Source organism: Trichechus manatus, unplaced genomic scaffold (assembly GCF_000243295.1).
Source record: "Trichechus manatus latirostris isolate Lorelei unplaced genomic scaffold, TriManLat1.0 scaffold00005, whole genome shotgun sequence".
Lineage (NCBI taxonomy): Eukaryota > Metazoa > Chordata > Mammalia > Sirenia > Trichechidae > Trichechus > Trichechus manatus.
This window is the reverse complement of record NW_004443941.1, coordinates 26,872,850-26,888,061: the sequence shown is the minus strand read 5'-3', so window position 1 is coordinate 26,888,061 and position 15,212 is coordinate 26,872,850. Positions and strand designations below refer to the sequence as shown.

The 15,212-nt window shown below is 43.3% G+C and overlaps 1 protein-coding gene across 5 annotated transcripts in view; it reads right to left on the bottom strand.

The window, feature by feature from the left end:
- Window positions 1-8,839, bottom strand: part of EIF2AK2 (eukaryotic translation initiation factor 2 alpha kinase 2) — a 47,352-nt gene extending 38,513 nt beyond the window's left edge. Inside the window, exons 1-3 of one of the 5 annotated variants that reach the window (XM_023735979.1) lie at window positions 8,790-8,839; window positions 7,353-7,420; window positions 1,228-1,397 (exon numbers count right to left, since the gene is read on the bottom strand). In XM_023735979.1, the coding sequence (XP_023591747.1) occupies window positions 1,228-1,346 (119 nt within the window). In that variant the 5' untranslated portion in view covers window positions 1,347-1,397; window positions 7,353-7,420; window positions 8,790-8,839. Of the gene's footprint in view, window positions 1-1,227; window positions 1,398-7,352; window positions 7,421-8,530; window positions 8,629-8,789 lie in introns of those variants that run through there. The other 4 variants (XM_023735984.1, XM_023735991.1, XM_023736005.1 and 1 more) reach the window with 4 other exon arrangements.
- Between the last annotated feature and the right edge of the window lie 6,373 nt (window positions 8,840-15,212).

Below are 15,212 nucleotides of genomic sequence, written 5' to 3'. Positions count from 1 at the left end.
TCAGCTTCCACCTCTTTCCAACCATTTCCTCAATATAACAGGTCAATTCTACCTTCTAATCTTCTCTTGAAAACATTCTCTTTTCTTTCTGCCACCTTTGTCAATAACCCTCATCAACCCTCACTAGCCTTCCCTAAACAGTTTCCCTACCTCCAGACTCTGACCTCATTGCCAATCCCACTACAACTCCTTGGTAAACTCACTCTCACACCTTCCACAATAACTATCAAACCTTCTCCATACTCCTTACAACTCCCACTTCCCTCCCAGCTGACAACCTGGCTTCCTTCCTCACAGTCAAAATAGATGCCTTAGTTTTCCCCACCTAACCACAAACTCTAGTGGCACAGTGGTTAAAAGCTACGGCTGCTAACCAAAAGGCTGGCAGTTTGAATCTACCAGGCGCTCCTTGGAAACCCTACAGGGGCAGTTCTACTCTGTCCTATAGGTTTGCTATGAGTCAGAATCGACTTGATGGCAACGGGTTTTTTGGTAACTACAAACTCCTCACCAAGGCCAGGGTGACTACAATGTGAATGGTGCCACCTGGAGTCCTGTAGCACAACATGCCTGCATCTGCTCATATCCACTCCATGTTCAATCCTGTTAGGACAGTCCTGTTCCCTCTCTTGTTCAAAGCCAGTCTTGCCACCTAAGCTCTAGATCCTATACCTTCCCTTCTACTCAGGCACTGCCATCTGCTGTGGCCTTCCCATCAGCATTTAAACATCCTCAGTCTCTCCTATCTGGAAGACAAAATAAACAAACCATAATAAAAAGTGACCTCCCTAGAAACCCACTTCTCCTCTTGCACCTTGATGCTAGTGTTCTTTCTGTCACCATTTACAATCAGATTTCTCCACAGAATTGTGTCATTTCCTCAGCTCACTCCATTTAGCTTTCGTCCTATCATTTTACCTAAACAGCTCCTGAGTAGAGCTTCAGTGACCTCCATGCCCATATTTCCAGCACACCTCTTGTAGGATTTATCTTCTCAGCAGGAGTGGACCCTGTTGATCTTATTCTGGCCTGGAAGGCTCTTGGTTTTCATTCTTCCCTAGCCACTCTTTCTAATATTCCTTAGTCTTCTTGGCTTCTAAATGCTGTAGCTCCCTAAGACTCAGTCCAAGACCCTATTCTCTTCACTCTACACCTTGTCTCTAAGGTGATTTCTTTCATGTCCATGATTTCAATTATCATCTATATGTCATAAACTCTAAAACTTACATTTGCAGTTTGGACCTCTCCCTGAGCTTCAGATCCTTATATCCAGTATCTCCACCTGAACATCTTGAATGAACTTCAAACTCAAAATATCCAAAACTGCATTTATGATCTTCCTCCATGCTGGTTCAGAGTTTCCTTTCTTAGAAAATGACTCCACCATCCATCCATGTCTGAAAGCCACAAATCTAGGAGTCATCTTTGATGGTTAATTTTATATAAAACCTGCCTAGGCTATTGTGTCCAGTTATTTGGTCAAACACTAGTCTAGATGTTGTTGTGAAGGTGTTTTGTAGACGTACTTAACATCTACAATCAGCTGACTTAAAGTAAAGGAGATTATCCTCAATAATGTGGATGGGCCTCATTCAATCAGTTTGAAGGCCTTAACCCTTTCAAGGTCCAATTATTTTCTGCTTTGATTTTTTTTATTTTTGGATACCATGTGTTTTCATTAAGGAAGCATGCTGAGTCATGAAGTGTGTTTAAAATTTTGGGTGGTAATATGGATTTTGAGAAATATTATCTGGTACTACATGGTTATTACAGAATTTTTACAGTTCTCGGCCCCATAATTAGTGGTTACCCCTCTCCACTACTGGACCTCAGTTGCTACTGTTTTTCATGGCACCTTCCATTTGGTTACATGAGGAACCTCTGGTTTTCCAAATATGACACAAAACACAAAACCGAACCTCCAGGGCTCCCTAACTATCTCACAAGAAACTATAAACATGCTTACAAGGCTTATCTAGGGATATAAAAACCAAAAGAGACAAAATTTTTATCCAATCACACTTCCTGGTTGTACTACCTTACTTGCAAGCCTCATAACCCAGCTATTTTGCTTCAACTAATGTTTCTTTCACCTTTTGTCGTTACACAAATCCCCAGTGGAAGGCAGCAAATATTTTCAGTGGTAGAAGTATACTACCAAAGAACCTGAGAGCTGGAAAAAAAAGTGGACAGAACACTGTACATACCATGGATCATGAAAGATTAAGAGCAAAACCTGAGGTTTCCCAGAGAAGATGAAGTCTGCCCCTAAGACTGTAACATAGAAATTCTGCCTCAGTTTCCAGCCTTGCTCTACAGATTTTGACTCCCGACTTGTGACAGACTGAATTGTGTCCCCCAAAAATGTGTCTCAGCTTGGCTAGGCCATCATTCCTAGTATTGTGTGGATGTCTACCATTTTGTGATCAGATGTAATAATTCTATGTGTTGTAAATTAGCTTTTCGTGATGTTAATGAGGCAGGATTAGAGGCAGTTATGTTAATGAGGCAGGACTCAATCTACAGGATTAGGTTGTATCTTGAGTCAACGTCTTTTGAGATATAAAAGAGAGAATCAAGCAGAGAGGAGAGGGACCTCTTGCCACTAAGAAAGAATATCGGGAGCAGAGTGCATCCTTAGGACCCAGGGTCCCTGTGCTGAGAAGCTCCTAGACCAGGGGAAGATTGAAGACATGGACCCTCCCCCAGAACAGAAAGAAAACCTTCCCCTGGAGCTGGCACCCTGACTTCAGACTTCTAGCCTCTTAGACTGTGAGAGAATAAATTTGTTTGTTAAAGCCATCCACTGTGGTATTTCTGTTATAGCAGCACTAGATAACTAAGACAAAACTGTAACATCAACTCTTGCCTAAGTTTCCAGCCAGCCAGCCTGCCCGACAGACTTCTGACTTGTTGGTCTCCATAATTATATGAGCCAATTCCTTAAAATAAATCATGTATATCATATCCATCTAATTAGTTCTGTTTCTCTGGAGAATCCTGACTGATACAACATACAGCACTGTTGAAATCTTCTCACCATATCTTCTAATCCATAACCAAGTCCTGTAACTTCAAAATCCTTCTATTTCTCAACGATGTCTACCTCTACCATCCTGGTTCAAACCATCATCACTTCAATCCTGGGGTGCTGCAAGAACCCGATAACTAGTGTCTCATAGCCACTTGAATTTTTTCTCTACCCTGCAGTCAGCATGATCTTTTTAAGCCACCAATTCAATCAGGCAGCCTCCACAAGACAACAAAACTGCTCCTGTCAAGGTCAAGGCGATGGCCTCCCCATCACTAAATCCAGTGGTCAGTTCTCAGTCGTTGTCTACTTGACCTATAACCAGCGCCTGACATGGTGGCTCATTCCCTTCTCCCACTTCCTTGGCTTGGATTTCTAGGACACCACAACTCTCCTGGTAGTCCTCTTGCCTCACAAGCTGCCCATTCTCAGTCTCTTTTGCTGGTTCCTCTTTGTCTTCCTTTCTTCTAAATATTATAGTGCCCAGGGGCCCAGTCCTTGGACCTCCTCACTTCTCTACTTACACTCCTCCCTTGGTGATCAACTCCAGGCTTCTGGCATTAAATTCCACCTATACAATGATGGCTCTCAAGTGTATGCCTCCACCACCAACTCCCGATTGCTTCTGTGCAACCCATTCCCTTCCAAAATGCTTTTGACTCTACCCCTGCCACTGCCTTTTCCTGGTCAACTCCTACTCTTCCTAAACATCTCAGCTTAAGTGTTATTTCTTATAGAAACCTTCCCAGATACTCTAGAAGAGGTCCTGGTTTGGTGCTATATCACAGCCCTTATCCGTTTTACTGGCAAAAAGGCCAATGGGGCAGATGCACAGTTAAGGAGGGGGAGAGGGCAGGAAATGAATCAATGGGGTGGGCAGGCATCAGAGCACATACACCTTGTAGGCCATGGTCAGTGTTGTTGTTAGGTGTTATGGACTGAATGTGTCCCCAGAAAATGTGTATCGACTTGGCTAGGCCATGATTCCCAGTATTGTGTAGTTGTTCACCATTTTGTGATCTGATGTGATTTTCCTATGTGTTGTAAATCCTACCTCTATGATGTTAATGAGGTAGGATTAGAAGCAGTTATGTTAATGAGGCAGGACTCAATCTACAAGATTAGGTTGTATCTTGAGTCAACCTCTGAGATATAAAAGAGAAGCAACAACTGGCATAACATAGTTTATAAAGAAAATATTCTACATCCTATTTTGGTGAGTAGCATCTGGGGTCTTAAAAGCCTGTGAGTGGCCATCTAAGATACTCCATTGGTCTCATACCTTCGGGAGTAAAGGAGAATGAAGAAAACCAAAGACACAAGGGAAAGATTATTCCAAAGAACTAATGGACCACAACTACCACGGCCTCCACCAGACTGAGTCCAGTACAACTAGATGGTGCCAGCTACTACCACTGACTGCTCTAACAGGGATCACAATAGAGGGTCCCAGACAGAGCTGGAGAAAAATGTAGAGCAAAATTCTAACTCACAGAAAAAGACCAGACTTACTCGCCTGACAGAGACTGAAGAAACCCCGAGAGTATGGCCCCCTGACACCCTTTTAGCTCAGTAATGAAGTCACTCCTGAGGTTCACCCTTCAGCCAAAGATTAGACAGGCTCAAAAAACAAAACGAGACTAAAGGGGCACACAAGCCCAGGGGCAAGGGCTAGAAGGCAGGAGGGGACAGGAAAGCTGGTAATAGGGAACCGAAGGGAGAGTGTTGACATGTTGTGGTGTTGTTAACCAATGTCATAAAACAATATGTGTACTGTTTAATAAGAAGGTAGTTTGTTCTGTAAACCTTCATCTAAAGCACAATAAACAAAAATTACTTAAACACTCTAAAAATAAATAAATAAATAAAACTACTAGAAATGCGAAAGAAAGAGAAGCGAGCAGAGAGGAGAGGAACCTCATGCCACCAAGAATAAAGAACCGAGGGAGAGGCACATTCTTTGGACCCAGGGTCCCTGTGCTGAGAGGGTCCTAGACCAGGGGAAGATTGATGACACGAACCTTCCCCCAGAGCTGACAGAGAGAGGAAGCCTTCCTCTGGAGCTGGCACCCTGAATTCGGACTTCTAGCCTCCTATACTGTGAGAGAATAAATTTCTCTTTGTTAAAGCCATCCACTTGTGATATTTGTTATAGCAGCACTAGATGACTAAGACAAAATTTGGTACCAGGAGAGTGGGGTGCTGCTCTAACAAATACTTAAAATGTGGAAGTGGTTTTTAAACTGTGAATGGGTAGAGGCTGGAAGAGTTTTAAAAGCCTAGACTGCCTTGAAGAGACTGTTGGTGGAATTATGGACATTAAAGACAATTCTGGTGAGGACTCAGAAGGAAGTGGGGAGAGCTGTAATGCTGGAGATGGTGTAGACGGTGAGAAGCAGCAGCAGAATCAAGAGACTAGCGTGAGACGGCGCGGGAGCCAATCCAGAATGAGAATGAATGTCTTTGTGCGGGAGGCTTCCTGGCAGAGTGGGGTGCCTCGAGGCATTTATTGGTGAAGCTAGGCTTGCCGATCACGAATCAAGAGAGCTGAGTGCCTTCTTCATAACTGTTATGTTTCCGCCCATTGGTGCAGTCATTGTATCAATCCATTTCATTGAGGGTCTTCTCTTTTTCGCTGACCCTCTACTTTACCAAGCATGATGTTCTTCTCCAGAGACTGGTTCCTCCTGATACCATGTCCATAGTATATGAGACAAAAACTCATCATCCTAGCTTCTAAGGAGCATTCTGGCTGTACTTCTTCCAAGACAGATTTGTTCATTCTTCTTGCAGTCCATGGTACATTCAATATTCTTCACCAGCACCATAATTCAAAAGCATCAATTCTTCAGTCTTCCTTATTCACTGTCCAGCTTTCGCATTCATATGAGGCAACTGAAAATACCATGGCTTGGGTCAGGCACACCTTAGTCCTCAAAGTGACATCTTTGCTTTTCAACCTTTAAAAAGGTCTTTTACAGCAGATTTGCCCAGTGCAATACATCGTTTGATTTCCTGACTTCTGCTTCCATGGGCACTGATTGTGGATCCAAGTAAAATGAAATCCTTGGCAACTTCAATCTTTTCTCCATTTATCATGATGTTGTTTATTGGTCCAGAACAACATGGTCAATACCCAGATGTTATTCTAATTGCAGTAGGAAGCCACTGGAGGGTTCTAAGAAGAGGGGTGATGTGATCTGACGTATGTTTTAGACTGATCATTCTGATGCTTTGTGAAGAACAGAGTATGGGTGGGGGGAGTGAGCATGAGAAGAAGTAGGGAGACCAGGTGAGGCTGCTTCAGTGGTTTGGGTGAGAGATAGTGGTGGCTGGAAGTAGGGCATTGGAAGTCCCTGGAGTCTGAGAAAAGGAAGCACATTCATATTACAGCCTGGCGTTGTGGAAAGAGCTTAGGCGTTAGAGCCATACAGACCTAGACTAGACACCTTTCTGAGCCTTTGACTCATGACCTGAAAACAGGAATAAAAATGCCTCATTCACAGGATCGTCATGAGGAGTAAGTCAGATATAAAGTCTCCAGCAGAGTCCTCCACACACAACTGTTTCTCAAAATGGTGTACTAGGTCTGCAATTCCAAACTCCAAATAGCTCTGATGATAACCAGGAGTTTTTGTTTGTTTGTTTATTGTTGGTTTATTCATTTTGGTAGGTTTGGAGCTGCCTGTGTTGACCTGAACGGACACGAGCCATTTAGAGTCTTTATACTTTGTTACCTATTTAACACGTCACTGCAGAAATGTTAATATGTTTTATTATGGGGTGCTGCCCCAAATCCTTCCAAGAGCATTCTATAATACGTAGTGTTTACACTGCATTGCCTTTCTAACATCCAAAAATCTCTGAATTCTGGAACACATCTGGCCCAAGATTTCAAATAAGGGACTGTGGACTGCACCATTATTTTCAGGAACCAAAGTGCCATTTAGCTAGTCACAACTATGAGACATATATCCAATTGGAGGGGTCACAGATCTCAAAACAGCAGTGATAAGAGAGTCCCCGGCAATTATTTACTCTAAAGTCCTATCAGATACTCTAAATACTCAGCACAGTGAGTTTGAATGCATGTGAACACATAAATGTATATGTAAACTAATAAAGTGCTGAACTGGTATGTTTGAAATAGTACTTGTGAGTTTGGAAACAAAGAAATAGCAAGTTTCTTTTTAACTATCTTTAACAAATCTTGTTTTAATTCTACTTTATCATTTTCAGGAAAGAAATCTCCGTCATACTGACTAACGAATGTTATCTGTCCCTCTTACTCATGCCCAGAAGTTTCTTTGGCTGTGCCTACCTTCGCTGCCGGCAGACTGGGAGACCACTGTAGACCAAGTCACCTCCAGAGCCTGCACAATGCTTGTCCTATAACATGCATTCAAATAACATCTGATTAATAAATGAATAAACTACAGGTGGAATGTTATGGATCTTCATGTTCAAATAACAAAGTGAAGAACAAGAGCATAATTTGTCCAAAATTAAATAGTTTCTAAATGACAGCTGAGAGTATATCTTTTAGCTTCCATTCAGGCAATGCATTCTTGGTTACGAAAGAAAACATGGGCAATAGTCTGTCTCATTATTCTGGATTCAAGAGAGAATTTATGAATTACCATTCATTTAACAAATATTTAATGAGCATCTATTATGTACGGGGCACTGAGGTTATGCTTGTGAACAAAACACATAAGTCTCTGCTCTTGTGGACTTACTAACTAGTGGAGGAACTGATAATAAACTTATAATGAGTATCACAGCGTGTTAAGTTCTATGGTGAAAAACGAAGCAAAGTAAGGGAGACAGGAAGAGCAAGGGTAGTAGAGACAGTAAGGCGGACAGGGAGAGTCAGGGGGATAAGAAGGGCAGGGCAGGATGTGGTGGTTTTTATGTAGTGTTCAGGGAGGGCTGCTCTGATAAGGTGGCATTCGAGGAAGAGCAGGATGAAGAGAGGAGTTGGTCCATGCAGGTATGGGGTGGGGAGAGGAATGTTCCAGGAAGAGGAAACAGGCAGTGCAAAGACCCAAGGCAGCAGTGTAAGAGCGAGGAGGCTGAGTGGAGGGAGCAAGAGGCCATGTTTGTGGGCCCTGACAAGGCCTGAAAATAGGATTCTTATGAGAAGGAAAGCCAGTGGGGAGTACCGAGCAGGTGAGAGTTGGCTCTGATTTACATCGGCTCTGATTTACTGGAACACTCTGGTAGCGGCGTTGAGAAAAGGCAGTGGTTCAGGGTAGGGGCGGGGCTGAGGCTGGGATACTGGGAGACTACTGTAACTGTCCAGGCAGGAGATTTCTACCAATAGATTATTAATCAATCTGTGGCTACTTCAGGCCTCCATACACTTCCCATCTGTCAAGTCGTAGGGCCTCTCCGTTTTCCACCAGCTCTCCCCGCCCCCTCTGCCGGCTTGGGAGCTATATGTCACTTGCTCTGACAAAAATTATTCGCGGGAAGAAAATGGCTTTCAGTTCTTACCGCGCTCCACGATCCTTTCCCCAGATCCAGGAAGGGTCCCCAACTCTGCAGCGTGGCTCTGACCACTCTCCCGGTGCGGGCTCCGGGGGCCTCGTACCAGGGTCTGCATTCCCGGCGGGGACGCGAGCCCCTCCGCCAGCTGCCGGGCCAGGACCCCCACCTGGCCCCCGCGCTCGCCCTGCTGCCCCCCGCTCTCGCCCCGCGGTCCGCCTACGCCGCGCCCCCAGGTCTCGCCCCGCCGCCCAACGACCCTGCTCACCCCAGGCTGCTGCTATCCGCCGAAGCCCAGCCGTGTCTGAGCAGCTCACTCTCAGTTTCGTTTTCCCCGCGAACCCCGCCTTACCCTGAGGCCGCCTGGCCGCCTGCCGGCACAGATCCGCTAGGGTTCCAGGCTAGGAGAGATTGGTGCCTCCACCCGGGGGCGGTGCGGGAGACCCCGCAGGGCGGGCTGAGTACCAGGGGCAGCCCCGGTGTGGAGAAGGGGCCGCCGGGAAAAGGGGAGGAAGCGAGGTCCCCAAGTTCCCGCCGCGTGCCAGGCGATTGCTGTGCTAGGCGCTGGAATCAATGATTCCATTAACTCCTCAACGCAAACATTTTGGCTGGCTTTTGTTGGGCAAATGGGTATTATCAGCTCCATTTTACAATAGAAGAAACTGAGTAAATTAACCCCTCTGGTCCTGCCCTGGTAAGAGGCAAAGCCAGAATTCATTTTGAATCCGGGCCTGTAAATTTCAGAGCACCCCTCCCCACCCCTTTCCCACACTACTGCCTCTCATGCATACAAAGCTGGAAATGAAGAGGACTGGGGACATAATCCCCCTTCAATCTGTTTCCAGTCACCCATCCAGAGACTGATTACCCAATATACAAGGTAAACACGTGTTTAGGGCATCAACAAAACAGGGGCACCAGTTGTCCAAAGCAAAGAGCCATAGGGCAAGCAGACAGGACACAATGAAAAGCAAGCACAGCAGTGGAAGGGAAGCAGCAGGGTACTAAATGAAATTGATACTAGCTCCAGTGCATGAGAACATGCAGGCCAGTTCATGCAGGGCCATGAGGGGCACACATGCAAGGCTGTTTAAATTATGAGGCCCCTACCACTTCAACACCTTCTTGACATCTTTCTCCTCTGGAAGCGGTTGGGTTTTTTTCCCTACAGTTCAGTTACCCTACACAATTTTTGCCACCTCTACTCACCTTGAAATTAGGCCAATTAATAACCCTACAGTGGCCTCTAAGTGTTCAAGTAAAAGGAAGAGTCACACGTCTCTCACTTTAAATCAAAAGCTAGAAATGATTAAACTTAGTGAGGAAGGCGTGTCCAAAGCGGAGAGAGGCCAAAAGCTAGGCCTCTTGGGCCAAACAGCCAAGTTGTGAATGCAAAGGAAAAGTTCTTGAAGGAAATTAAAAGTGCTACTCCAACACCCGAACACCTTGAGGCACCAAGTTGCTGGGGCTGAGGGCTGGGGACCATGGTCTCGGGGGACATTTAGGTCAATTGGCATAACACAGTTCGTAAAGAAAATGTTCTACATCCTGCTTTGGTGAGTAGCATCTGGGGTCTTAAAAGCTAGTGAGCAGTAATCTAAAATACATCTGTTGGTCCCATCCCAGCCAGAGCAAAGAAGAATGAAAAACACCAAAGACACAAGGAAAATATTAACGCAAAGGATGAAAGGACTATGTGAACCAGAGTCTTCACCAGCCTGAGCCCAGAAGAACTAGATGGTGCCTGGCTACCATCACTGACTGCTCTAACAGGGATCACAAGAGAGTTCCGGACAGAGCGGGAGAAAAATCTAGAACAAAATTTAAACTCATGAAAAATGACCAGACTTACTGGTCTGACACACACTGGAGGAACCCTCGAGACTATGGCCCCTGGACACTCTGCTAACTCAGAAATGAAACCACTCCCAAAGCCCACTTTGAAGACAAAGATTAGACAGGCCTATAAAACAAACCATAACACATGTGATGAACATGCCTCTTAGTTCAATCGAACATACAACACCAAAAGGGCAACTCCCGCCAAAAAGCAAGATGAGAAGGCAGGACGGGACAGGAAAACTGGACAAACGAACACGAAGAGCCCAAGGCGGAAAGGGGAAGAGTGCTGTCACATTGTGGGGATTGCAACTAATGTCACAAAACAATATGTATAAATTTTTGAATAAGGAACTAACATGAGCTGTAAACGTTCACCTAAAGCACATACACATACACAAAAACTCTCCAAACTTAAAAAACAAAATAAAAAGTGCCCCCCCACACACAAAAAAAGTGCTGCTCCAGTGAACATATGAAAGCAAAACAGCCTTATGGCTGATATGGAGAAAGTTTTAGTGGTCTGGATAGAAGATCAAACCAGCCACAACATTCCCATAAGCCAAAGCCTAATCCAGAGCAAGGCCCTACCTCTGTTCAATTCTATGAAGGCTGAGAGAGGTGAGGAAGCTGCAGAAAAAAAGTCTGAAGCTAGCAGAGATTAGTTCATGAGGTTTAAGGAAAGAAGCCGTCTCCATAACATAAAAGGGTTAGGTGAAGCAGCAAGTGCTGACTTAGAATCTGCAGCAAATTATCCAGAAGATCTAGCTAAGGTAATTGATGAAGGTGGCTATACTAAACAATAGATTTTCAATGTAGGCAAAACAGCCTTATATGGGAAGGAGACACCATCCAGGACTTTCATAGCTAGAGATAAGTCAATGCCTGGCTTCAAAGCTTTGAAGGACAGGCTGACTCTCTTGTTAGGGGATAATGCAGCTGGTGACTTTAAATTGAAACCAATGCTCATTTGTCATTCTGAAAATCCTAAGGCCCTTAAGAATTATGCTAAATCTATTCTGCGCATGTCCTATAAATGGAACAACAAAGCCTGGATGACAGCACATCTATTTACAACATGGTTTACTAATATTTTAAGCCCACTGCTGAGACCTACTGCTCAGAAAAAAAGATTCCTGTCAAAATATTACTGCTCATTGACAATGCACCTGGTCTCCCAAGAGCCCTTATGGTGATATACAAGGAGATTAATGTTATTTTCATATCTGCTAAAGAAATATCCATTCTGCAGACCATGGATCAAGGAGTAATTTTGACGTTCAAGTCTTAGTATTTAAGAAATATATTTCTTAAGGCAATATAGCTGCCACAAATAGTAATTCCTCTGATGGATCTGGGCAAAGTAAATTGAAGACCTTCTGGAAAGGATTCACCATTCTAGATGCCATTAAGAACATTTGTGATTCATGGGAGGAGGTCAAAATATCAACATTAAAAGGAGTTTGGAAGAAGTTGATTCCAGCCCCCATCGATGACTTTAAGGGGTTCAACACTTCAGTGGAGGAAGTAACTGCAGATGTGGTAGATATAGCAAGATGTGACTGAATTGCTGCAATCTCATGATAAAACTTTAGTGGATGAGGAACTGCTTCTTATGGATGAGCAAAGAAAGTGATTTCTTGAGAAGGAATCTACTCCTGATGAAGATGTGGTGAACGTTGTTGAAATGAAAACAAAGGATTTAAAATATTACTTGGACTTAGTTAATAAAGCAGCAGCAGGGTTTGAGAGGATTGACTTCAATTTTGAAAGAAGTTCTATTGTTGGTAAAATGCTATCAAACAGCATCGCATGCTACAGAGAAATATTTCGTGAAAGGAAGAGTTAATCAATGTGGCAAACTTCATTGTTGTCTTATTTTAAGAAATTGCCACAGCCACCCCAATCTTCAGCAACTACCACCCTGATCAGCCAGCCATCAACATCGAGGCAAGGCCCTCCACCAGCAAAAAGATTATGTCACTGAAGGCTGAGATGATGGTATTTTTTAGCAATAAAGAGTTTTTTTTTTTTGATAGATACTATGTTGAGGTTTTATTTAAATGAGTAATTATCTTTATTTGCATGCAGATACAATGCTAACTGTGTCATCAAGTGTTTTTCTTCTGCTTTATATGGATCTACCATCTTTCACTTTTTTTTCTTTATTGTACTTTAGATGAAAGTATACAGAACAAACTAGCTTCTCATTAAACAGTTAGTACACATATTGTTTTGTGACATTGGTTACCAAACCCACGACATGTCAACACTCTCTCTTTTTACCTTGAATTCCCTATTACCAGCTCTCCCATCCCTTCCTGTCTTCTAGTCCTTACCCCTGGACTGGTGTGCCCCTTTAGTCTCATTTTTTTTTTTTTTTTATAGGCCTGTCTAATCTTTGGCTGAAGGGTGAACCTCAGGAGTGACTTCATTACTGAGCTAAAAGGGTATGTGGGGACCATACTCTCTGGGTTTCTCCAGTCTCTGTCAGACCAGTAAGTCTGGTCTTTCTTTGTGAGTTAGAATTTTGTTCTACGTTTTTCTCCAGTTCTGTCTGAGGCTTTCTATTGTGATCCCTGTCAGAGCAGTCGGTGGTGGTAGCCAGGCACCCTCTTAGTCTGATGGAGGCCGTGGTAATTGTGGTCCTCTAGTCCTTTGGACTAATCTTTCCCTTGTGTCTTTAGTTTTCTTCATTCTCCCTTGCTCCCGAAGGGGTAAGACCAGTGGAGTATCTTAGATGGCTGCTCACAGGCTTTTAAGACTCCAGACACTACTCTCCAAAGTAGGATGTAGAACATTTTCTTTATAAACTATGTTATGCCAACTGAGCTAGATGTTTCCCAAGACCATGGTCCCCACAGCCCTCAGCTCAGTAATTTGGTCCCTCAGGGAGTTTGGATGTGTCTGTGGAGCGTCTATGACCTTGCCTTGTACAAGTTGTGCTGGCTTCCCCAGTATTGTGTACTGTCTTACCCTTCACCAAAGTTACCACTCATCTACTGTCTACTTAGTGTTTTTCCATCCTCACCCCTCCCCTCCCTTGTAACGATCAAAGAGTGCTTCTTTTTGTGTGTAAACCTTTTTATGAGTTTTCATAAACATAGCTCTTATATGCACTGGTAAACCAAAAAATTCCCGTAACTTGCTTTATTGCAATATTCACTTTATTGAGGTGTTCTGGAACTGAACCCGTAATATCTCTGAGGTATGCCTGTATGTATTTATGTTGGTTTGTGGAATAATGGGGGCCCTGGTGAAGCCGTGGTTAAGAGCTCAGACTGCTAACACAAAGGTGGGCCTTTCGACTCCACCAACAACTCCTTGGAAACCCTGTGGGGCAGTTCTCTGCCCTATAGGGTCACTATGAGTTGGAATTGACTGGACGGCAACGAGTTTGGTTTTTTTTTGGTTTTGATGTAGAATAATATATTGCAGTATTTTCAATGGACAAGTCAAGCTCTCCAAAATTCAGAAGTAAGTTTAAAGACTTGAATAGATCTCTACCAGTCATTAACAGGGTATTTATATAATTTGAGAGAAGATTTTGAAAAATTTGAAAACATAACAAACAAATACTGCCAAATACCGACTATCAAGCAGTTCACCATCGCAGAAGCATTAGAAAGAAACAAGTAAATAATGGAAGTGCTACAGAAGTATTGAGTGACAGAGATAAATCTTACATAACCACGTACTACACCATCATTGAAACACTTGAATCTTGCATGAAAAGAAGGGCAAAAGTGTATGAAGTTCTTTCAAATAAATTTTCTTTTTTTAGGATTATGCTGTATTTGTTTCTTTTTTTATTGTTGTAGTTTAAGTCAAAGTTTACAATTCAAGTTAGTCTCTCATGCAAAAATTTATACATACATTGTTATGTGACCCTAATTGCTCTCCTTATACTGTGACAGCACACTTGTCCTTTCCACCCCTAATTACCCACGTCCATTCAACCAGCTCCTGACCCTCTCTGCCTTCTCATCTCACCTCTGGACAGGAGCTGCCCATTGTCTTATGTATCTACTTCCGCTAAGAGGCACACTCTTTACGAGTATCATTTTATGTCCCACAGTCAAGTCCAATCTTTGTCTGAAGAGATGGCCTTGGGAATTTTTTTAGTTCTGGGTTGACAGAGAGTCCGGGGGCCATGCTTTCTGGGGTTCCTCCAGTCATCAGTCATACCATTAAGTCTGGTCTTCTTACTAGAATTTGAGTTCTGCACCTCACCCTTCCCCTACTCCATCAGGGACTCTCTATTGTGTTTCCTGTCAGGGCAGTCATTGGTGGTAGCCGGGTACCATCCAGTTCTTCTGTTCTCAGGCTGATGAAGTCTCTGGTTTATGTGGCCCTTTCTGTCTCTTAGGATAATACTTTCTTTGTGTCTTTGGTGTTCTTCATTCTCCTTTACTCCAGGTGGTTGGGACAAATTGATGCATCTTAGATGGCCGCTTGCTAACTTTTAAGATCCCAGACACCACTCACCAAAGGAGGATGCACAACATTTTCTCAATAAACTTTTATTTATTTATTTAGTGTACTTCACGTGAAGGCTTACAGAACAGATAGTTCCTCATGAAACAGAAGTACACATGTTATTTTATGACGTTGGTTAACAACCCCACAACATATCAACCCTCTAACTACTCAACCTCTTTTTTTTTTTGGTGAAAATACATATAGCCAAAGATACACCATTTCGAAAATTTCTACATGCACAGTTCAGTGACATTGACTACGCTCTTCCAATTGTGCTATTATTCTCACTTAAGATGAAGGCTTACAGAACAAAATAGTTTCTCATTTAACAGTTACTACAAATGTTGCCCTATGACAATGGTTAACAATC